At 52.2% G+C, this 24,331-nt stretch overlaps 1 protein-coding gene across 2 annotated transcripts in view; it reads right to left on the reverse strand.

The window, feature by feature from the left end:
- Window positions 1–24,331, reverse strand: part of fstl5 (follistatin-like 5) — a 60,219-nt gene that overhangs the window by 16,558 nt on the left and 19,330 nt on the right. For both annotated transcript variants that reach the window (XM_053878616.1, XM_053878614.1), the window contains exons 4-7: window positions 18,776–19,024; window positions 10,572–10,765; window positions 8,939–9,059; window positions 1,931–2,097 (exon numbers count right to left, since the gene is read on the reverse strand). In XM_053878616.1, the coding sequence (XP_053734591.1) occupies window positions 1,931–2,097; window positions 8,939–9,059; window positions 10,572–10,765; window positions 18,776–19,024 (731 nt within the window). The remainder of the gene's footprint in view (window positions 1–1,930; window positions 2,098–8,938; window positions 9,060–10,571; window positions 10,766–18,775; window positions 19,025–24,331) is intronic.

The raw sequence follows: 24,331 nt of genomic DNA on the forward strand, positions 1-24,331 counted from the left end.
CACACACGAGCTCGTGTTGCCGGGAAACCCTCAGGTGGCCCATTAGCCGCCAAACAAAAGCAGCAATTAAAGCAGGACTGCATCGGCCAGTCGGTGCACGGCAACATGATTAATTCATGCGCTGATGTGATTGCTGTGGCGGCGGTGAGTGAAGCAAAACAAACAGCAGAATAACTGCCCATCAGCGAGCGAGCGGGCGAGAGAAGCCCCCGAGCTGCCGGGCCGGACTGCCGCGAGGAGAACTGGACCGGCGGCCATCTTTCATCAGCAACTGCACTTCCCTAATGAGACTCGGTTTTCCTGCAGGCCAGAACATGCCCAGCCGTGTTCGGGCTTGACTCGTGAACCGGCGCTTAAATGGTGGAGCCGGAATCATCGAGTCATTGTCACCTAATAATGAGCCAAACCACTGGAGAGTCCAAGTGACATGAGCAGATCTTCAGAGATCATCCTCAGCTCCAGTGGGGCCCACACAGGGCACTAGACCTCCTGGCAGTGGAAACAACAAACATGCATCCCTCCATCTCTCCATCTACGACGCTCCCAGGCGCTGCTCTTCTCGCTCCGTCAGAGCAGACCCTCACAAAACATGCCAACCACCAAGCACTGCTTCATGACTGGGACAAGAAGTCAATCTGGCTGGGACCAGATCCAGTCCACAGAGGCGCCCGGATCTCAGGGATTGACTGTGAACTCCGGAACTAAATCTGGATTAATCCGAGTCTGACCGGCTGGCGACCCTCGTCTGCTAATGAGGCTGAAGACTCGAGGGTGACGAAGCGCGTGACTCGCTCATCTAAGGGCTTCATCTTTCTGGAGGATTTTTGTGTCTTCAAATGGATTCCCAAACGTATGATGCTAACAGCCACATGACAGAATAACACGACCATGTGCATGTGCACGCTAACATGCTAACGCTGAGGAGCAACCGTAAACTGCAACATCACTGCAGCCAGCCAAGAAGGTTCACGACAACTTAGCAGACTTGTGACTCGTCACACCTCTACCTGTCTTCAATGTCCAACAGAGACTGAGTTTGGAATCAAGCCTCAGGTTTTCCTGAGTGGCAAGTCGGTTGAACGAGTTGGACTCCAACTTTCGACTCAACATCTCTCAGATCTGTTTGTTTTCGTCTCTTGGTAAAGACACTTTTGATGTTTTCTCACACGCGTCCTCCCACAACTGCAGATTTCTGATGATTTCGTCAACGTCTCTCATCGTGTTCCAGAGAGTCTGGCAGCTGCTCAGATCAGCGGCAGATTTGATTCCTCCGCTGGCTTTGTGCTGCGGCTCTGACAGTAATCCGCCGCGTCGGAGGCGGAGGGACGAGGGGTAGCTGACAAAGACGCAGATGAAGGGGGGGATACCGAAGGGGCCGGACTCTGGAGGGGAGACCTGATTCTACCACTCCGTCAAAGACTCCTCGGTTATGTAAGCAGGGCTCCGGGCCCCAGACGGACCTGCGTGGCTTTCATCCTGTCAGACGGAGCGGGTCCTGATGTGAAGAGGAAGACCTCCCAGCTGATCAGGAGGGAGAGCCACGCAGCTGCCGCTGCTAGCAACAGATGCTAGCAGCTAACAAAAGCCCCTGAAAACGACAGAATTAATAACTGCCGTGAACAATGTCAACCAAAAACATGTACCAACAATCGGCATTAAGAAAAAACTGCAGACAGCTGTCGCTAAAACACCATTAGCATCAGCTGCTAACAATTGCTGCTAACAGCCTCCAACCACGGGTCCAACCAGAGCCCATCTTGGGTCTCAACTACGGCACCAACCCAAGAAGACTACCAGAGACTGGTGAGTTCTGGTTGTGAAACCAGATCGAGGAAATCTCGTTTCTTCAAGGCCGACAACCCAAATCATGCTCAGCAGGTCCAAGAGACTATCGGCCGCTCTCGCACATGAAGGTCTGAGCAGGACTTACCTTGATGTCCTCCAGGTCCAGGTTGTTCAGGTACTGGTGGTTCCGGCGCCAGAGGATGGGCGGTTTGGCCTGGCCTGATATGTCACATGTCAGCACCACACTCTGACCGGCGGTCACTGTTCGGACCATGAACTTCTGATGGTCAGCCAGCGTCAGCAGGAGAACATCTGCAGAGAGACAGAGAGGTTTGAGGGTTGAGAGCCCATCATCATGTGTGGCTTAGAGAGAGTCAAAGATGAAGCTATCGAGGCCCAGATCCCTCCCAGGGTTGTTGGGAGCTCTGTCCTTCTCACTGAACCCCTGAGTCAGGAAGGCAGACCCACACAAGCCTTATTTCCATTTGCTCAATAACATGGAGGAGCTGCTCCTGTTCCGTGAATACAGGACGGGACAGAATCGTACTGGCACGTCTCACTGATGACGCACACGTGACAAAGCTGCGGACAAGTTCGATCCCGGCTGAGGTGCGATGCTCCCTCTGGATAGTGTTTGGAGCTGAGGTTGGAGAGCTACGTTCCAAGGGCCGGGGGGACGGAAGCGAAAGGACTCAGATGCAGAGATGATCTCGGGAGAAGTCTCCAGCTGAGGTTGATCCAATGGGAAAAGGAAGACGAGAGTGTGGCAAGATGAAGTGTTGTTCCCTGATCATGAAGTGCTTTGGTGAATCACTGAATGGAGCGTTAAATCACTTTTACTCTGTGATTTCAGTGATGGTAAACATCTTAATACATTACGACAGCGGAACCTTATGTTCCAAACCTAAAATGCTTGCAACCCAAAGCAACTGCACTGTAGGAGATGATGGGAAGCAGGTAGCACCCCAAAACCCAGTGGGGGTGCGGAGGACGAAGAAGTAGAAGAATCGCGAAGTAGAAGAACCAGCGTGGTACCCAGCAGTGTCGCGCTCTCACAGGCCCGGCCGGTTGGAAGTTAGATAACTAGTATCAAGTGGTCGGCCAGCAGAGGGCGCTTCCTGTTGGCAGCGTGCAACGCTTTGGCTCTGCGTCACCGAGTTCCAGGAGTAATGAGACGTTGCTCTGGTGTTGATTACTTGTGTAAGAGGTCAGTGCCGTCACGCTCCGCCAGGCACTTCCCTGCGTCCGCTAGTTTGATCAGACATCAGAACAATGAGCGGCTGATGTAACACGCGCCGCGCACCGAAAAATGCTTTTTAATCCGTCTCTTATGTAACCAGTGACGGCGCAACAGAAACACAGACTCAATTTGTTCTGCTTCTGAAGGCATGAAATCCCGGCACTAATGAAAGACGGGGTCCGGCGGGCGCCGCAGGAAGGTGGCGGCACCTCCAATTACAGGAAAGTGTGGTGGCGTCCGCTCAAATTCCTTCTTTAACCTCGTCTCCTCTCTCGCTCCTCTTGCTCTGGCAGCGATCCCTGAACCGCCTCACCTGCTAAAGCCCAGCTTCACTTCTCATCGCCGGAGAGTCGGCCTGATGAGCTCTCAATTGTCCGACTAAATCTCTCCCTGGGCGCCAGCAAATGGAGGATTAATAGAGAAGCGCCGGCTGGCAGGTGAGCGGCGCGGAGCAATAACGTGGCGTAGGCTGAGAAGACTGAGAGATCGATCGGCGGGTCTTCAACAGGAAGCGACTCTGTTAGCTTCACATAAACAAACCGCTGTTAGTTTAGCTCGGCGGTTTGCAGAGGACTCACAAAGGTCATGACTACACTTCACCTCTGGCTGTAAGTTGCTGTCCACTCTGGATGACATCATCAGTCTGCGCGACTGCTTCTGAGAGCGGAGCGGCGAGTCATGGGGCTCCCGTCAGCGGCGTCGCTCTCCCTCCTCAGATGGCTGTCAGTCCAGGTGATGGAGACCCAGTTCTGAGAGCAGGGCCGTGCACTCGGACCTGCTGAGGTGACCCGCACCTCTCAGTAGATTCGGCAGACTCGTGTTTCTGCGATCACGTGTCGCCCTTTGTTTGTCGGAGTCTCTAATGAAGTGGAAGGATCTGAGGAACATGGCGGATCTCTTTGAAGGCGCGGCGCCAACCGTGATCAGAATCAGATTCCTCCCTGAGCGCTCACTGAAGCTTTAATGAGGCCCCGCTGAGATCAAGGTTTGATCTACTCAGACTCACTGCTGCTCTGACTCTATCAGTGGTCCGCACCCAGAACCGCCTCCATCATGACATCACTTCCTGTCTTCTGGTCATGTGGACTCCCATCCAGCGGCAGTGGAGCAGAGGCGCTGCTGGCCCCTGTGACCATGACACTTGACTGTTTTCTGGCGCCGCCGTCTCTGGTGTGAGCGCCACCTTCTGACGGTCAGATTGTAGTGGATCATTCCTGCAGGTCAACAGCTGTTGGGAACACTCCTCCCTCACCTGCTTCCTGACTGCAGAGCCTGAACTAATCCAGCTTCCTCCCGTCGAATCCAGAAGCTGTTGGCAGATCAAGATGCGTCGCTGCCGCTCGGCTGTCGAGGTCATGGAGGCGGAGGATATGCCGACAAAAATCTCCTTCGATAATGTCCTTCCTAACCATTCAATTACAGCCAGCGTGTATCAGAGCACCGACGGCAACAAACTGCATTTGCTGCTGATCCTCGGAGGGATAGAAGTGTGAAGCGCCGGGAGAATGTAAAGTGTGGCAGGTTTTATCGCCACGCCGGCTACCGCTTGAAAGGAGGGGGACGGAGGCGAGGGCTCATCCGACCTGAATAGGAAACTCAGGGGAGAGACGGAAGTCTGAACTCTGGATCCGGCAGCTCATCTGAGGGGGCTTCATCAGACGAGGAGGATTCCAGGAAAACTCTCAGCTTCTCTGAGGCCGAGCGTCCGAATGAGAGCCACATAGACACCCACACGACATCAATGCCACACATTCCAGACTCTCAAGTGAAGACACGCCCTGCAGAGGCGACCCGTCAGACACAACCGAGGACGGGCTCATAGAGGAGGCCAACTCAAATTCAAATTCAGTAGGAAAATTATATATATATATATATATATATATGTAATCTCAATTATCTGAATAAACAAATCAGAAAAAAGAACATTGTAAAAAACAATGTCACCAAAAGCACAACAAAACAAGGGCAGGTGGAGGGGTAATTAACAAGAAGAAGGATTCAAAGTATAAATATATCCAAAGTATAAACAGCAAATTACAATGGAAAAAGGTCATAGAAATGAATGATCATAATTGATATGAGAGAAAAACAAATAGAAGAATAAATGAAACGTTTCTGAATCAATTGGAAAAAGTCTAATTGGAATGGTTGCGAAACGTTGTCCACAAATGCACATGACGTCTGGTAGGTGAAGGTGGACAGTGTTAAGATGTGGGCCCCCGGGACGGTCAGCAGTCTGCCGGACTCAGGCCTCAGACGGAGACTAACAAGGTCCAGACTGGCTTCTCTCCGACTGGCCTCTGGTTGCTACGCGCTTGTCAGGACGACTACACCAAGACAAATTGGACTGTTAGTGAACCCACAAGCTTGGGAGCTCACTCACTTCAGCTCCAACTCTCCAACCTGCTCCACGCTGCCGTGTTTGTGCTGCAAACGCCTTCAATTTGGCGTTTTGAAGTCGAGATAAAAGTGTTTTCTCTGATGCAGACTCTTCGTGACACACACACACACGCGCACACATGCGCAGCAACAGTGGAGTCATTCATGTGAGCGCTCTGATCTCGGATGGTTGAGCTGATTTGAGCGACTCTCTCCCGCACAGGAAGAATTTGGGGATTCTGTGTGTTGAGGATCGACCCGGCGGAGCCCAGTCCTTGTCAGCAGAAGAAAATAGTCGAGTTCCTTCCTTTGTGTTTGCCAGGAAAATATTTATTTGCGCTGTAATGTCAGCAGCTCCACAAGACAACAGAAGGTCCCGCTGCAGTGGAGGAGAACACGCAGGACTAATGAGGAGCTGCTGAAGTGCCGAGCGCTTGGTTACACCGTCGCACTCCAGGCTTTGAAAGGCTGGAGCGCAGGAGCGAAACCCCGCTTGTCATGTGCAGCCGTTTGAACAAAGACGCGCCTGATTAGATGTAAAAATAGAACGCAAGTGAGAGGAGAGTGAAGAGGCTGGCCACACAAACCCTTCACACAATGGGATCACAATGCTTCATTAAAAAGTCACTTCTGAAGAAGCAACATCGATTGTCTTGTTACATACTTTTGGATCTGGCAGGGCACAAGTGTCCACTAGGGGGCTCCATGGTGGGACAGGAGGAACAGGAGAGAACGACCCAACAGGAAGGCAACACAACTCCAATCCAACAATGACTCAGACGGCGAGTCTGTTGTGAACAAACATCCTAAAAACTCTGAATTCCTGTGACCCCAGGTCCTCCAGACCCACGTCTCTCACAGGTTGGCCATCTTTGCCCTGCTCCTTGTTCAACGTCTTGTTTTTGTCATTTTTCAATGGTAGCTGCAGCGACTCGTCCGAATGACTCATCGCCCCAACGATCCACTGAGCGGGATCCACTCTTCCTGCGATGGTCGGTGGGCAGCAGTCAGTCAGACGATGCAGATGTGTGATGCGTCTCTCGCCGACAGATGCTGTTTCCTGCAGGTTTGTTTCACCGCAGCAGAGACGCCGCAGAGGTCCAATACCTGGGCTCATTTTATCACCACTGTCAGTGTGTGTGTAGATGTGTATACTTGCTTCTCCTGCTTTGTGGGGACGTCATTCCTTTGTGTAGACCCCGCAAGGTTAAGCCTCCATTTGAGGGTTAAAACTTAAATAACTGGGTCATTATAACTGGATTTCAGTTTTGTTCAGAGTCCTGGTGAAAGTTAGCCATGTGTTTTAGATGGTTCGGATGCTGGGTTATGGCGATGAGAGGTCCCAAAAAAGATAGAGATACAAACATGAGTGTGTGAACGCTCCATAATTTGCTTATCACAGGCAGAAAGTGGGATCCATTAAAGTAAATTCAGCTGAAGATGAGATTTCTCGGCTCCATCTCATTCATAAAACTTCCTCTCAACACGTCCCTGGTTTTAATGAAGCTGTTTGGATGAGGAGCCGAGGAGTAGCACACACACACACGTCGCTGGATGCAGTAATCACACACAGGCTCACAGGCTCGTCCGCCAGGACCAAGGCAGCGCTGCTTCAAGTTGCACAAAGAGGCAACATTAGACGTGTGACGTGAAGGTCAGCCACAGTTCTTCTTCCATCCAAGGTCCCTCCAGTGACACTTCCTCAGGAGCCTTGGATGTTCTCACTTCAGAGCAGCCCAAGCGTTGTCGATGTTAGCGGCTTTAGAACTCAAGTTGAAACGCTCTGAACTGGAGGCACACGCCACACAGTGCAAACACAGGGACACACACACAGGCAGGTACAAACACACAGGCCCCCAGAAGTGGCAGGAAAGTCTGACTGTAAATGTTATTTAAACTTCCCTCCCCTCCAGCAGTCGAGTGGCAGCTGCAGCTACAGGCCACAGTCACGACTGACGGTAAACTCTCCGCACCTGTGGACGCCGTAATGGCAGAGTCATATCCTGGCAGCAGCAAAGGTGAAGCAGACTCCAGCAGACGTCAAGACAGGCGCCTCACCCCTCACAGTCCTCCGCAGCAGACAGATGTGTCGACACATCAGAGCTCAGGAGCAGCTCGCTGACTGACGGCTGCCGCCGGGTGGCAGCGCCAGGCGCTCTTTATGCCAAAGACAAACGGAAGTGGCCAGAGGAGCCGACAGTCCTGACGGTTCGTGTCAGTCTGCTTCCACTTCGGAGTCAAAGAAGCTCTGCGCTAATTCCAGCTCTTGCCTTCCTCTGATGGAAAAGTCCCGCCAATGTAAACAGACGATGAAGCTCTCTAAGAACACTCGTCTCGCCGCTCTCAGCGGGAGCTTGACAAGTAAAAAGGCTGAGCATCCATTACTGGTGCGGCGGGTGTCCGTCAGCGCCGTTAGTTGGAAATAACAAGTCGCTGGAAATGAAGCCTCTCGGACTCAGAGGACTGATTCTGAGTCCTTTCATCAGCAGGTACAGGGACTTGGGTCTCTGAGAGAGGAACCCTCTGGTCGAAACTGAGGCACGAGCAGGAGCTCAAAGAGAAGCTCCACTCCGAGTGTCTGAGGGACGACAAGCGAAGCAGAAACAAGACTCACCCTCTGCTTTGTCAGAGTGGAGAGGTCTGCACTGTGGTGACCACCTCTGAGTCTGACACCATGGTTCTCAGTCAGGACAGGGTCCTGACCAGAGTGGAGAGAGCTTCTTCAGGAGGGAGGGGTTTCAGTATGGCTCAGCAACTCTCCAGGTCTTTATTTACAAGTGAGATGTCATCAGTCACAAGAACGAGAAGAAGAAAGAGCTGAGCCAGAAGACCAAGCTCTCCACCGAGCAGTGGGTTTCTCCTCTCACCTGTGGTCACCAGCTTTGGAGTGACCAAGGGAACAAAAGTTCTGCTGCTGATCCCAGACACAGACCACTGCAGTCCTCTACCTCTCGATCAGAGAGCAGTCTGAGGTGCATATCATGCCTTACCCATGATGCACTGGGATGTCAGCTGGAGCTGATCTTTGAGTCGCAGACATTAATAATCATGGATGGAATATAGTCGGCTCAGTGCTGCAGAGCTCACCAGCACAGGCTTCCATATCGACTCGATCGACGCTGTCATGATGTCGACCAGGAGCTGGAAGACTTTGCCCGCGGCGTCTGACCGTGAGCCCCGCTGCCTCCGTCTGCAGGAGATTACAGACTTCAGGTGCTGCCTGCAGCTGATGAGGTGTTCAAGGTCCGACTGCAGGCAATATGAAGGCGCCCGCGGTGCCGTCACCTCCACGCTCCTGCTGTTGATCAGAAACGTTCCCTCGCAGTTAGCCGTCTGCGTCAGCCACCGCCAGGCTTCTCCACCGCACACTCGTTGTGTTTGAGTTAGCAGCAATGTTCACAATCTGACGTCCGAAACCTGACGCCAACTTCAGCGCTTGTGACTTTCACCATCACGCCCCCTCATTTCAGACCAGACCATCTACAGCTTTTGAAGTCAAGTCATCAGCTGGTGAAAAGCTCCACCGACACTCACCAAAAGCCTTGTAGAACTCGTGTCTGGTCAGTCGCTTGTCGTGGTCCACGTCGTTGAACTTGAGCAGGTCGAAGAGGGTGCACTCGGGGCCCTCCTTCGTCAGGCCATCCTGTTTGATGACCTGAGGGGAGAGACCAGACTTTATCCATGGGACTCAATGCAACGAGAGGAACGAGAGGTTCCTGAGGGAAGACACGAGTCCGCCAACTCAATATTCAATACTCGTCGCTGAATGTAGTTACTTCATTCCACACAAGCTCTGTGAGCAGCCGGTCATAATGTTATGGCTCTTCATTGTCGGTGATAAACACTAGTGTCAGTAACTGTCTAGCAGAAAACGCCTCGAGTTCCTGGAGAACCCAGCGAGGTCTGGAGACGAGCCCACACGGAGAGGCGTCCTGACCCGGCAGCCGAGCCGAGCCTGACACATCCATCACGGCGCGTCAGCTGTCAGCGCTCTGATGAGGGGCGACGATGAGACGTGTCCAGATTCTCATCGATCACAGTCACCGGGGCTTTAGCAGGGTGGCGCTCCGAGGGACGACGCAGACGAAGTTTGAAGCAGGTTTAATAAAGTTTCTGATCAATACTGCTGGAGCCCGATGGATGGCGACAGGGGAGCGTTCTCCCCGTGTCAGGCAGGTTCGGTCTCACTCCTGTCGTGTTAATCTGGGGCCACCGCTTGAACCCAGGGCTCTTCAAAGTAGTGGCACGTACTTCTACTCAGACTTCTTCAACTACAAACCTGCAAGCTCTTTCCTGCTGGCAGCTCTGCAGTGGTGTTCATCATCATATAGACAGTGGCCATGTTTGTCTGGCAGAAGCCATTTCTCACCAGCATGTGAAGGAATATGCTAATGCTATCAGAGAGTGCTAAAAGATGTCAAGATTTCACCAGCGAGCGCGACCCTCGATAATATTAAACATTAAAATGAGTCTGAAGAAGACGCCCCATGAGGCACAGGGGGCGCCGGCGAGGTGACCCCTGCAGGGTGGAGCAGCAGGAAACTGTCAGAAGGATCGTAAGTGGATATGAAAAGCGCCTCAGGCTGCTTACGCGCTCAATTATTCAAATAGTTTCTGTATTAAATCAGACCTCAGGTGGCGCCGGCGCTCATTCGCCATGCACACACGGTTCCGGCTCCTCAGGGTGGCTCCCTTCACTGTCCTCCCTCTAAGTGGCTCCGGTCAGAGGCTGGACCCGGCCTCCCACTGGTTCAGTTGACCCATATTGCTTTTCTAAAGACTCGCCAGGAGCTATGACGGTACGCGGAAGGAGGAGGGGGAGACAATCAAGTTTTTGAAGGTCCAGACTCATCTACCTCCTCAAGATGGACCCCCGCGGCTCGACCATGTGACCTTTCTACCTCTCCACTGCAGCAGCTGGGACCAACCAAAGCTGACCTCTGAGCCCATCATTGAATAACCTCACCATGAGTCAGAAGCCTTCCTTCATGTGCGAGTGCCTTTGAAAGGGACCTCCTCCAGCTGCTCCATGTTCAGAGGAGAGGGAGGCTCAGGTATGGAGGTTTTGTTGAGGACTAAACATCCTCTTGGTTGTTTCTTGTCCTTTTCCATGACCGGATTTTGACCTCAGACCATCGACGCCATGTCTGACACCAGCGCCACTCACCTGCGACAGCTCGCTGATGTCCACCTCCCTGTCGCCATCAGCGTCAAAGCGCTCAAACACCAGGTCCACCAGCTGCCGCCGGGCCTCTATGCTGTTGTCTGGGGTACCCGAGCTGCCGGTCCACATGTGTCTGCTGTGGCGATCCAGGATCTTGGTCTTCAGCAAGGTGTAGTCGCTCAGCCTGCAGTCGTCATCTGAGAAGAAACGGATCAGTCAGTACCTGCAGAGTGAGTCTGGTCTGGTCCACACTTCAGAACCGGACCACCGCAAACAGAAAAACATTATCACCACATTTTGACCCCAGAAGAAGCCGCGGACCCACAGAGCAGACCGAGGAGAGGCAGGGTTAGGAGGAGTAGAACTGGGAGGACACCCCGGGACAGACCTACGTTTGAAAGACAATAAAAATCCCGGGCTCTCGTCGCAGCTGCATCTGGACAAATGAATAAATGAAAGTGTCCAGTTGAGTACCAGCCTTGGAGCAGAGTTCCGCACCAGGGAGGTCGGAGGCTGCTGCAGAAGCCTCGGACACAAATGGCAGATTGAATAAAAGATTAATGGCTGCTGGTGAACCCCGAAGACGTGAAGGTCAGGGTCACCACCGTGCACTTGCGCGCGCACACACACACACCAGAGTCATTAACTAGCTGCAGATTCCAGTGATGTCTTTACTCAGGTGTCTCCAGGAGAGGAGAACCAGTGATGGAGAGGATGACTCAGAGAGGAGCGGTCAGCTGTGCCGGGACCATGACAGTTTTCAGGCGCCCCGAGTTAGGACCTCCTCCTCGCTGACTTCAGGTTGTAAATATTAGATGGAATGCGGTGGAAGGAACATTTAATTCTGCTGTTGCGTGTTGCGACTCGGGCCTGATGGAAGAAACAGAACTCCGGGCTGAAGGTCCTGTAACACACGTGAAGCCTACTCAGGCGGGAGCCGACGACCGCGGTGACCCCACTTCATCCTCCGCTCCATCTGTGCTCCCACCGCAACACTCTTTTATTCATGAGGAGAAAGACGTTGTTCAGCAGAAACCATGTTACTGTCCCATCTGTGCCGCCCCTCCCCCGCTCCGCTGGGCCCCAGGTCCGGACACGAAGGCTGACCAAAGCAGAGGTCAGCCACTGCAATCTGAGGAGCGAGAAGTAGCGCTGGACTTCATCTGAGCCGCAGCTCAAACCTGACGGCAGAGGTCCAATCATGTGACCACGAGTGCGCTGCTGAACACCGAGGTTCAGAACCGCAAACTCCCGGACGACAGGGAGGACGAGTACAGAAGAAACACAGAAGAAGAGAAGAGTGGAGGAGGTCTTAGCTGATGTCTGTTCTGGAGCTCAGTCCAGCTCCAAACATTCAGTGACTCCATCCGTGCTGACGTCATTCTGCTGAGGTCTCAGACTTCGCGCCATCACGGCTCCTTTCATTTGTTTTCCTCCAGGGAAGTTGAACTTTTCTTGCCTGACTTGTCTGACCAACTGTTTGGGCTGCTCAGTTTTCACATCACCGTCCATCATTTTATCAGTCAGCAGAAAAGTGAAGGTGTTTCTTCTGACATCATGGATTCTTAAGAATCATTTCTGGAAGTCAAATGTATTTTCTCATTTTTCTTGCAGCAATATGCTGCAGCTCAAGTTGTGTTCAATTTTTATAAAGGCTTTTCTGTTGAATAAAAAAAAATCTCTTTGCAGCTGTTTTCAGTTTTTCAAGTCTAAGTCTTTTACTTTTTTATTTATTTTCCTTTTTTGGGCTTTGTGGTCGAGGTTTCTCTTGATCGCGGTCTAGTTGCTGACATTCTGGACGGCTGTGTGAGTGAGTGGAAAACAAACTGGAAACGGGAGAAAAACCAGGACGAAGCAGGAGCACCGACCGGAGGGTCTCACACCACAGACTCTCCAGCTCCAACTTCTGACCTCCACTGCTGATCACTGCGGCGCTGCCTCTGCTGACCCGCAGCACGGCACGCCACCAAAAGTCTATATTTGGAGAGGCGGATTGTTTTTCCATGCTCCAGCAGCATGATCAATAATTGCACCGTCAGATGCACATAAAAGAGTCGGCGAGCGTTTCCATGACGACGGCTTGGTGTCACGCGTCGTAAGACGAATGGAAAAACTGACATGAGAGGAGGAACAGGTTTCTTCTTCATAATGTGGTGGTTCAGTGAGCCTCATGTTTTCCAGCAACGCAATTGTTGCTCAGCTCCTGTGGAGGTCAGGATCTTCTGCAACTCCTGCTCTGGACCTTCTTCCCATCTCTGATGAAGAGCCTCCTGGATTGTCTGAGTGATGAGTAGCAACATCACAAGATCAACTGGTTGGTTCTGATGTCCCACAGAGAGGGGACACCAGAACCACAACTCCAGACCTCTGATGGGTCACCTTCAGTGCAGCTGCAGATCCCTCTGTGGGGTCAGTCGAGCACTCGTCATCCAGCACCATGACCGGCTCGTATGGATCTGCTGCCCACAGAGTCATCGACCCAGCGTCAGGGCCGGATCATCTTGCACAGACAGGAGGGGGCAGAGAACCGTAAACATTCCTCTGCACTCAGGCAACTTCATTTGGAGCTCTGAGGAGGAGGAGAAGGAAGAGAAGGTCCAGGTCAGCGTGGAGGACCAGCTGCTTCTCCAACACTCCCACTCCAACCACACCGACGCTTCAGAGCCGCAGCTGAAGGCTTCACCACCAAGTGAGGGACTGAAGCAGCGGAATCAGACCACGGCAGCCAGGCTCCTGCTGGACCACGCAGACCCAAATACAGTAGCATCACCACCCACTGGGTTCCTCGGCTGCAGTGGTCAGTACCTGTCACTAGCTGTCGAGGCTGTGACAGATGAAGCGCTTAGCCTCAGTCAAACATACAGTACAAGTAACACAGATGCTTTTTTTTTTTTATTCAATGTCTGGCGCCGCAGCATGTAGCAGCCCAGCATCGCGTACGACAGTTACGGCAGCACAGTATCCCAGCATCTCATTCTCACACAGCCATCTGCCACTACAGTAGAACCTATAACCCACACGTCGGCTATTTTGAATGCCATTCGACTTACGACCGATTGGTCGGAACCGATCCCGGTCGTAAGTCGGATGTTACCTGTGTAGTCACATGCAAAGCCAAGACTTGTGGGTTTCATGGGGTGGAAGCAGCCAGAGCAGTACGCAGCAAGCCCCTAGGTGCTAATGTGCTAACTGTAGCACCGTGGCTACGTCAAAGTGATTTACAACCTCACAGAACACTATCCAAACACACAGTGACACCTTCCAGTGTCTCCCACGCAACACACAAACACCCACACCTTCACACGCAGTTTGTTTTGCTATTTTTGTCAGGACCTCTGATTGCCATAACCCTTTCCCCAGCCTCTCCCTCTAAACCTAACCCTCCAAAACACATGGATAACCTGTACCAGGACTCTGAGCCAAACTGAAACCCAATGACAATAAACTTACTTTGACATTTGACCCTTCTAAACCTTGTGAGGAGAGGCCAAAATGTCCTCACAAAGCAAAATATCCTCACAAGAAGGAGGCTTGTCAAGACTTGGTACTCTCAAGTATGGCAAAAGATGCCCACACACAGACGGTTAGTTTGTCATTCCAGAACCAGCCAGGGACCCTTTAACAAAACAACATAGCAGGGGGTCATAATGATATGCCATTGTCATCTGAGTCAACTGAGTAAAACTATTTGCATGTCCCAGATCTGAAGTGATGTCACTGAATTGTCATGAAGGCCAACTCTTGCAGGAGGAGCCCATGAACACGGGGCGGGGCTGACCACTTCACCCTCTCTCTGACCACAGGGGGCAGAACCGCCACAGTTTTCAATGGCTGACCTGTCATGAGCGTGACGGGGAGCTGCGCCCTGTGCTTGACAATGATTGAATAATTGCTGGTTACCGACTCGTAATGAAGCTTTGACTCGGCGGAGGAGTCTGAAGGCGAGTGGGTGGTAAACAAGCACAGGCCAGAAGGTTCTGTTGGGTCCGTGAGAACAAGGACTCGGAGAGACGCAGAGATTTGACGTGCGTGTGTGTTTAGGCTTATCTGTCCTAGTGAGGCCCAATCCTTATAGGGACCTTTTGCAGGACCCCAGAATTAGAGGATGAAGACTGCAAGTTCAGTTCAGAGTCCTGGTTCAGCTGAGCTATGTGTTTGAGAGCTGCACTGTGTGTGTGTTTTTGGGCCTGTTCATACTGCCTCGTGGTGACCAATTCTTCACAAAACACTATCCTTGTGGGGACCTTATGACTTTGTGGGGACCTTTTGCTGGTCCCCACAGGTCCAAACCTCAATTTGAGGATGAAGACTTCAAAATAACTGGGTCATTGTAACTGGGTTTCAGTTTGGTTTAGAGTCTTGGTTCAGGTTAGCCATGTGTTTTGGATGTTTAGGTTTAGAAGGAGAGGCTGGGGAAATGTTTTGAAAAGGATGTCTGAAACATGTTTTGAGTGGCTAAACTCCGTTTGCTTCAGAGGTTTGAATGAAGGAAGGACATCTACGGATGTGACGTCAGTGAAACTGCAGCAGTGTGGAGCTCTGACATCACAGCAGCCTTGTTACAAGCCTGACCTTCGCTGCGTTGGCTCCACCCATCTGAACGCAGTGGTCAGTAGCTCAGTATCGTTCACTCGCCTCAGTCACCCGAGTGCATGTGGGGGCGTTGTCATGGTGACCGTCATGTCAGCCGCCCCTCCTCTCCGGCCCACTCAGGTCCCAGCTGAGTCCAGTGGAGTAAAGAGCCAGGACGAGCTGGGATTGAATCCCACCGGAACACTGTCAGTTACAGGCGTGAAGTGACGGAACTTCAGGCAAACTTAACAACCTGCGGGGCCAGGTTTTAATGAGGCTCATGTTCTGGACCGGGCCAGAGCAGAGGTTGCAGCACTAATGGCTCTCCAGCATCATTAGTGGGGGAAAGCGCGGGAGGATCAGACGGCCTTTTCACAGTCCCTCAGGAGCGTCTCCAGGTGGGGCCGTCGCTAAGCTAGAAGGTCTTCAGGGATGCAGAGCCATGGTGTGTGTTTTTCTTGGCAGAGCCGGAGGAGAGCGCCGAGACACGAACAACAAAAACACCAGCACCTTCAGAGAGCCCGGCTAATTACTGAGGCGCGGCTGCTGATAGGGAGAAACGACGTCTGCTTTTTAGAGTCTGAGGTTTTTCCTCCCGGCTGATGACGTTCATAAGCTTCAGCCACGCGACTGTGTTCACGGCTCTGATCACTGCAGCTGCTCAAACCTTTGGACCTCATCCAGAGGAGACAGCAGGCTGGACCTTTATCTACCGAGGAACGTGAAGGCGTCTCTGTGTCTGAGCTGAGAGCCCGCGGTGGCGTGGTCCTGACACACTACACACTCAAGAACAACACTAAAGCTAGCACTGTAGCGCCGTCACTGTTTCCTGTAGACCTGGGATTCTCAACCATAGGGCCGGGGTCCATGGTTGGGCCGCGAGCGCATCCTAGAGGGCCGCTAAAATATTTTTTGTTTTAGACCTCTAGGCTGTGAGATGCTCAGTTTTAATACATCAGACACATATGGTGGCAGTAGTGTGTCACTGAATTGACTGAATGGCAAAATGAAAAAAAAAAAAAAGATAATGCAAGTGATGATGCTGCCCCCAACAGAAAAAACTGTTCATGAAAGCACCTGTTGAAGATGTTTTGAAAATTTTGTGGTCATACTTAAATTTACTCATGTCTTGTTTTGAGATTAAAGAAAACATATTATTTTGTTTTATTATATTTAGACATACTTTTATTATATTTATTTTATTCAGAATTAGATTCCATGTTCCAGTTTTCTCAACAGTTTGCATCAAGTGTATTTTTTTTCCTTTTTTTCTTTAGTAAATTTGATGAAGATGACTTGCACCTGGTTCGGCTGCTGGTTGGACTTTTCAATGACAAATTAAAATGTGATCATCTTTGCGATGATCACATGCTTTCATGTCATTTCACAAGGTTTTGGTTTGTTGTTAGTTGTTGATCACAAATGAAATCAAGAGTCATGAATCAGACCCCGGGCCTACTTGAAAGGTGGGCCCTGAGATCAAAAGGGTTCAGATCCGATGCTGTAGCCAGTGGCTTGTTCCTCTAGCAACAACCAACCAGAAGTGACGCTGCTCATCGCATGAAGCGAAGCCAGGGCAGGATGACAGGGGCGACTCAGAGCCACACTTGAGTTTCAAGTTTGTGATGAGGCGGGTGTTGTACTGGAGGAAACCAGGGGTGAGCTGAGAACCCAGATCACTGTCTGAACCATGGAGGAGAAGAGCAGCACAGAAGGATGTTGATCCTGGTGAGGAGACTGAAATCCTGTCGGTCGTTGGCATTTGGAAATGAAAGGCAGCTCCGCTCACAAACACAGCAGCAGCTGCAGCAGCAGCAGCATAAATAAAGCATCCAGGGATTGGTCACGGCCGCCTCGGCGGCTGCCAAACGTCTCTCACTGTATCATCTGCAGATAACTGGATTTACAGGACGCCCCCAGACCCTGGGCCTAATTGTCCTCGCTCGTGGCTGGCGCTCGCTCCAGAGATGGTTTCGCCTCCGGAGATTGGACAAGCTTTTGCGCCTTCACTTAATTTCCCATCATAGTGGATCAGCGGGAGACTCGCGAGGGCCGCAGACGCTAATGAGATGGACTTCGTTCTTCGGCGCCGTTTCTGGAAGCAGCAGGGACCAGAATCGATTACATCCAGTTGCCAACGAAGCTCACGCTGTCAGTGAGCGGACAACGGCTCACACCATGGCGCCCCCTAGTGTAGGGCGCAGGAGCGGCGCCTGAGCCACGCAACATCTGTGCACCAGCTTCTTCCTCCAAGACGAAGCCTGTCTGTCCCACATCATTCTAAATATAGCAAGTCTTCAGGAAAGACGTTTTCACACCTCAGTCTTCTCATGGGAAACAAACCAAGAAGCTTCCAGAACTTTCCTGATAGCTTGAGTGGTCAGCAGAGAAAAGCCTCTCCACCCTCCCATCAAGTCCTCAAGTCTTCCCCTCCTTCAAACACCCAGGAGTGTAAACAGCTCTGTCGCAAACCTATTTCTTTCAGCAAGTCTGATAGAATATGTTTCTCTCTGACTTGGACCAGTCAGGTTTCCATCCTCCTGGTCATCTCAAGCCTGAGATGGTCCCCAGGAACGCCCTGTCTCTCGGGTTACCCAACAGCTCTACCCCAAGTGTCAAGCTGCTCCACCGCTCGTGGCAAAACCAGCTTCTCCTCAGAGGCAGTAACAGGAACTAACAAATGTGCTTTAACAAGTTGCAGTTGATGGCGTCTCCAGTAATGACTCGCCGTACACATCAGCGACTCGTCATCTGTGGCGGCGCTAGCGCTTCCTTCTGTCCGTCGTATTAATCAAAGCGATTGTAATCTGCAGCCACACGCTGTTTAAATTCAGAACGCCGAGCCATAAACCAAGTGTCACAAAGATGGATGAGGCATCTGCGCGCCTCACACTCGGCTGACCACCGCCGCCCTGCTGCTGCTTCTCCTGGAGCCTTTCTTCAAAACACACTCCAGCTAATGAGAGGCAACTCAGCGGGCCCCTAATGGTGGGGATCTTTCCCTCGCTGCTCACGTTCAGCTCGGCGGCTATCAGCAAGTCAACTCGGGATATTTCCAATTCCACTTCCATCTAAGAGACGGAACGGCGAGAGTCACAGTTAGCGCTGCCACGACTGAAGACACATTTCACTCACGTCCCTGCAACAATCCTTGTTTCTCCATCTTCAGTTCCAGTTGTCTCTCCTCTGGGAGGCTGCTGCTGCCAACCAACCAATCACAGAGCAGGGATGCCTAGTTGCAGCTCCAGCCAGTAGAAAGTTGAGATTCAGCTCAGAGGAGCAGACGACCTGGCGACTCTTGTTGTTCACGTCAGTGACCCACCGCACTGGACACCTGAGGTCGACACCTCAGTCTGCAGGTGAAGAGCAGGATGGAAGGAGAAAACAGGAGGCAGGAAGCTCGAGGGGTTGCAGGTTCAACTCCTGTGCGAAGCGATCGGTGATTTGGTTCAAACAAGAGTGGGAAGTGAACTCAGCTCCTCCGCCCACTTGTTTGACTTCCAGATGAACAAGAGCCTTCACTAACAAGTCTCTGTCACCATGGCAACCGCTGCTCTGTTTATCCTGCCGACGGACGGACGTCAACACTCGGAGGCAATCACCATCATCACCACCATCACTGTAGCCAGGCTCACCTTCATAGAAACACTCCTGGCTGTGCAGGATAGTGATCTGGTGTCGGCGCAGGCAGGAGGCCCGGTGCAGTTCGCAGTGGTTCTGGTACAGCTTCCCATCAGAACCGCACACAGGTTTGTAGTGCGGCTTGCAGAAGTCCAGGCACTGGCACAGACCCTGACCCGTCTCATGGTGGACCACGCAGTGTCGGCCCAGGCCACAGTACATGTGCTCGCACGGGCTCGTGGAGCTGCCATGATCCAGAGGTTCTGCACGACAGAAGAGAAGAGATGGTGTTGAGAGACATTCCAGAGCCTACAGAGAGAAAGAGCATGAATCAGGTCAAGTTCAATGTGAAGGAGGAGGGGTCTCCTCAGCGAGTCTCAGCTGAGGTGACCAGACTGAGGCTCGACTTAGTCGTCCAGGAGAGACTGGGACCACGGTGGTCCTGACGTGTCGGCTGTGTGAAGTGTTTGTGTAGAACCAGGAGTGAAGTGGCAGAAATGGCGGACGCAAAGCTGTTCTTGTCGTTAATCAGACTACATTACAAACTGGAGTTTGATGTTCGCTCGCTCAAACACCCACTTCTGCAGCGAGACTCGTGTTTTGAAGCTTGTTCCTCTCAGAAACACAGGCTGAATCCCCCCTCCGTTCTTCCTGAACTCAAAGCGCTGGATGTTTTCCATCAGCTGGCTCTCCTCAGGGACGGCAGCGCGGTAAACAACAGTCAGGGGTTTCTAGCTCGCTGCGAATTAAACCGGGCCGCGCTAGACCCACAACAAGGAGATCTAAATAAACATCTCAAGGAGAAGTCTCAAACGCCACACGGCACGTAAACAGAGCTGACACGCCGCTACATGAGCGTCCCGGAGACTCCGAGGACGGAGCCTCTGTTTCTGTGCCCCTCCCGAACTGTGTGTCATCAGTCTGACATATCAACTACTGCGTCCAGCAGGAGCTCCACCCTCGGGTGGAGGGTCATAGCCTGTGTGTCAGCGCTGACCCACGAGGACCAGGTCATGTCCACTCTCTGAGACAAATGGAGTTGAAAGTGGGATGTCCAGTAGGTTGGGCTGAGGGACAACTGACCAAGGTGAAGGTGACAGCAGCCCTGTCTCAGCGGAGACTTGGAGAGGAGTGGAGGTCGGGCTGCGACTTTTTCAGCCTGAAGACCAGTGTTGGACCATCTCCGTCTGCAGAGGACAGCCCCGTTCAGGTCCCGCGTCAGGTGGCTCTCACACTACAGACTCAAACTCTGGCTCAACACAGTATTGGTACTAATGGTTCTTGTGGGGACCGGCAGCAGGGGCTGTCGGACTCCGGATGGCCAATATACGCAGACGTTTCCCCTCCGGAGGTGGACGAGGTCTTCTTTTTCAGAACACACAACGCCATCACTCTGAACACAAGAGCGCCCCCACATAGGCGCAGTGAGTGCTGACAGCAGAGGCGTGACGCGGCCCGGCGGCCAGCCAACCGGACCTGGATCTCGCATGAAAGCAGCCTCACCCCTCCCCCTCACCACTGCATGGCAGCCACACTTCCTCTCGGGCCGAAAAAACAACTGCTGAACATTTCATGAAGCATCTATTTGAGGCTTAAGAGCTTTTCTCTGCCGAGTTTGTGAATCATTGATACGCTGTCGGTCGTTCGGCCTTCACGCTCCAGCGGACGACAGGATTTCACCCTCAACTCTGGCTGCAGGTGAACGAGCATGCGCATATTCGGCATCCATCTCCAGATGTTTCCACTCTCCTCAAGCCACCACATAATGGCCACCAGGGGAGACCTTCATGAGGTTAAAACAAAGGTCAATGGAGGGTTTTCTGACAGCCACCTTGTGTTTCTTTTTCCATCCGCTCTACTGTGAGCTGCTCTCCATCAGTCCATCGTAAAAGGAAACCTCTGACACAGCATGACCTTCCCACAGCCACAGGTGGGTCCTGGCCGGCACTTGCACCTGTGGGTTGCTCCAGGGAGGATCATCCCGGGTGTGCTTGTTGTCTGAGGAAATCCAGCTCAAGACCATCTTCAGCAAGTTCTCCCAGCAGCAAATGACTTGTGTTTAATTTCAGGCTCTGGAAGGCAGCGTCGACGTGGGCGACGAACAGAATCAAATCTCTGCCGAGGATCTGCAGATCGGAGCTACAACAATTGAGCTTCCAGGTCCAAACACAACAGGAGGCGCCTGTTTGTTTCAGAATGTTATTTATCCAGCGACTGCAGAAGCCTGGAGGTCGAATAAAGAGCTCGCCAGAGACATCTCTGTAATAACTCAGCTCTTATCAGACGACTCCGGAGCACCACAGGAGAAGCGTGCGTGAGGCAGACACACACTGGCATTGGCGGGACCACGTCCCGTTGTCTTCCGTGGTTAGAGCGGCGGGCGCCAGCCGCGGCTCTCCGGGTGGACGCCGCAGCAGAGTCTCATTCATTAAAGGCTGTTGAGCAATGAAGCAAACGTGGCGCTGCTTCCATCACGTGACACGAGCCACTGAGAGCCCAAATCTGCTGCTGCATTCCTGAGTCTCGGCGCGTCGCCTGCATCCATCAAAGGATCGACTCATGAGGTCGATGCTCGTTAAACACGGGCGACAAAAGTTAATTACAAATGAGTCTCTAATGAAATCACAGTGAAGACCTGTCCGTTATGATCCCACACCTTCGATTTAAACAGCATGAGCTGAGCCGCTGACGCCGGCGTGACCCAGGTGGTTTCAGGACACCTGTTGTCTTCCTGCCTGACATTGTTTGGAGGTCAAAAGGTTCCAGCAGAAACCCCCACCAGCCTGGAGTGCTCCTCAAACACACCTCCAGTTTCAAGCTGGTGTAGCACCAGAGTCATGATCCCAACCTTGTAGCTTCACCTCCTCTACCAGCTAAAACCTTTGAAAGCAGAAAAGTGGAGTCGTCTCCGGGGACGGGGCTGCGCTGGGACTGAAGATTCCTGTCGTGTCGAGCTGCGTCTTTAAAGACTCACAGCAGGATGGTAAAAGTGAGGACACAAACTCTTCAGCGAGACAACACTCTTCGTTTACTGCAAAACAACCAAACAGGTATTTTCGAAATAACAAAACACATCAAAGGACTCTGAGAAAACAGAATTTGCTGCGCCTCTTTTTCTTCTCTTGAACCACAGCCCCTCCCCCGCTGGGAGTCTGAACCAGCTGTCAATCAAATTGACTCTTCATATCCTCACGCTGCGATTCTCTCAAGCAGGCGTAAACAGCAGAAGAGAATCCGACGCAGGTTAACTCTGGCTCTGCTCACACAAGAGACCTCCGATGGTTCAGTCCACTCCAGACGTCCTTCACGGGCACCACTGAGTGTCAATGTAGCCGTCAGCTTCAGGGCAGCTGAGCTGAGAGGAATTCAAATTGCTGCATTTCGTTCGGTTAAACAAAGTCAGGAGGAATGACGCTGCTGCTGGGAAAACTTCTGACCTCTGAGCTCCAGTCAGCGACACAGGCGTCTGACTCGCCTCCGTCTGACACGCTCTGTGACCTGCTGACCCGATAGTGCTCAGCAGGTCCGGCCTGAATAGAAGCGGCCGCCTCCTTGTTACCTGCTCCGGGCTGAACTGCCGGCTCTGCATTCTGTGGCTGACCTCATCTTGACTGAGTGTCCGGCTGCGTGGGCACCACAGGCTCCAGCCTTCCACACTGTTCCCTGCCGATGCTTGTTTCTGCAGCCCCTCACTCAGGGTACACTGCGTCACATGACCATCCCGCACCTGACACCGTTCGTCACGACTGAGACATGAGTCGCTGCTATTGTCGTCAGCTCATCATCATCTCCAACTAAACATTTCTCCAACATGCCTCTCCTCAGCGCTCCTGAGCCTCAGATGGTGAGGACCTCCACCTCCTCCTCGGTCTGAGCTCCGCTCCGGCCGAACGAAGGCTGCAATTAAGATACAATTTAGCACATGATGTTTGCAGCGCTGAATTATTCAAACGTGTTGTCGCCGAGGAATCGCCGCCATGCATGCAGATGAATATATTAACAGCGGGCGTCTGAAAGAAGCAGGTGATGGAGATTAAGGGGAAGCAAACATAGCTGCCCGGCAACAAAACATGTTTGCTCTGGAGTGGAGGCCGGAGGGAGTTGAGCTGGTAGATACTGAGGGCGGTTTGTGTGGCGCCTTCACCCTGCGCTTGTCAGACACAGTGAGTGACACCAGGGAGGAGGAGAGCAGCAGGTGGGGCTCCAGGGACCCGGGTCACCCTCAAACCTGCTCCGCTTCAAAAGAAGGTGGGTGTTCCATCTCGCACTGCAGTGATTTTCATTTGGATATTAAGAGTCTGCGTCTATCATTTGACCGCTAGCGATGCTAACAGTTAGCGGCCGTCAGAGCTGATATTACACTACACTGGATCGCCACCTAAAAATGTTCTTTATTTGGAAAAACTTTATTTGGAAACACTCCATGAGTGTGCTGGCGATCAATGCTAACAATGCTAGCTCACAAAAAGTGGCCTTTTTCCATGCTATTTCTCCATTCTGATCCTCTGGTGGCAACCGCGGACGCCACGACCACACTCTCTCAGTAGCTTCCGATGATGACATGCTGCTGACTCGACGATTCCCAGAGACACCGTGCGATACGAGCGACTGAGACTCATCTGAATATGACGGCTAAGTTTCCACGCTCTGTTAAAGTGTGTTCTCAGTCAGTCAGCAGCAGCAGCAGTGAACGCATCAGAGGTGACTCTGCTGTCTCTGGTACGGTCATTATGATGCGGCGGGAAACATTCCTGAGCGTCCAGTCATCTCAACATGAATCCATTATTTACCGCGGCAAGTGCTGGCAGCAGCGAGCGAGCAGGTGCCATCCGACACACCTGATCAACGTCTCATCTGAAGCAGATAATGGAGATGAGTGAGTGTCACGCAGCCGCGTTAGAGGACGGTGACAGGGAGGGAGATTATCCCGGGGAAGAAGAGAAGGACTGGCGAAGGATGAAAACTAAGATGATGGGTGTTAATCTGAGTTAATCCAGGGGCCTGCTGGAGCCGCCCTGGACCCATTCAGCTGACGCTGCATTGAGATTCCAGAAGTGTTGCTAGTCATGAAGCAGGGTTGACTCAAATCCAGGGTGAATAAACAGAGGCAGCTCAGATTACACAAGATTATCGTGTGAGGATGGCACACACTGCTTCAGTGACAAAGCCTATTGTCACCACTGAACACTAGAGTTTGGAGAAGCATCAAGTGGCACATATACAACGCCCCCTGGCAAGTAGATCGAAACTCAACTGCAAACAAGGGTGGATTCATTGTGACAGAGAGTCAGAGTCAGAGGAGCAGCTCACGGGTCTTTACTGTCTGATGTCCCTGAGCAGAGCTGGGTAACTCCTCAGATGAGCCACGGTTCCTCTGAGCCCATTCATGCTGAGAAGCTGTGGAACACAGAGCTGCTGTCGCTGGGTTGAGACGTGAGCTGGCTGAGAGAGGAAGTGCGGCTTCCGTCATCTCACCGGAGCAGCCGCGCCGGCAGCAACTCTGCGGTCAGATTGAATCATAAACGGAGAGGTTTCACGGAGTCGTTTCTATCTTCCCGCTAGTGTGGGAC

This window comes from Synchiropus splendidus, chromosome 11 (genome assembly GCF_027744825.2).
Source record: "Synchiropus splendidus isolate RoL2022-P1 chromosome 11, RoL_Sspl_1.0, whole genome shotgun sequence".
In the NCBI taxonomy this organism is placed as follows: Eukaryota; Metazoa; Chordata; class Actinopteri; order Syngnathiformes; family Callionymidae; genus Synchiropus; species Synchiropus splendidus.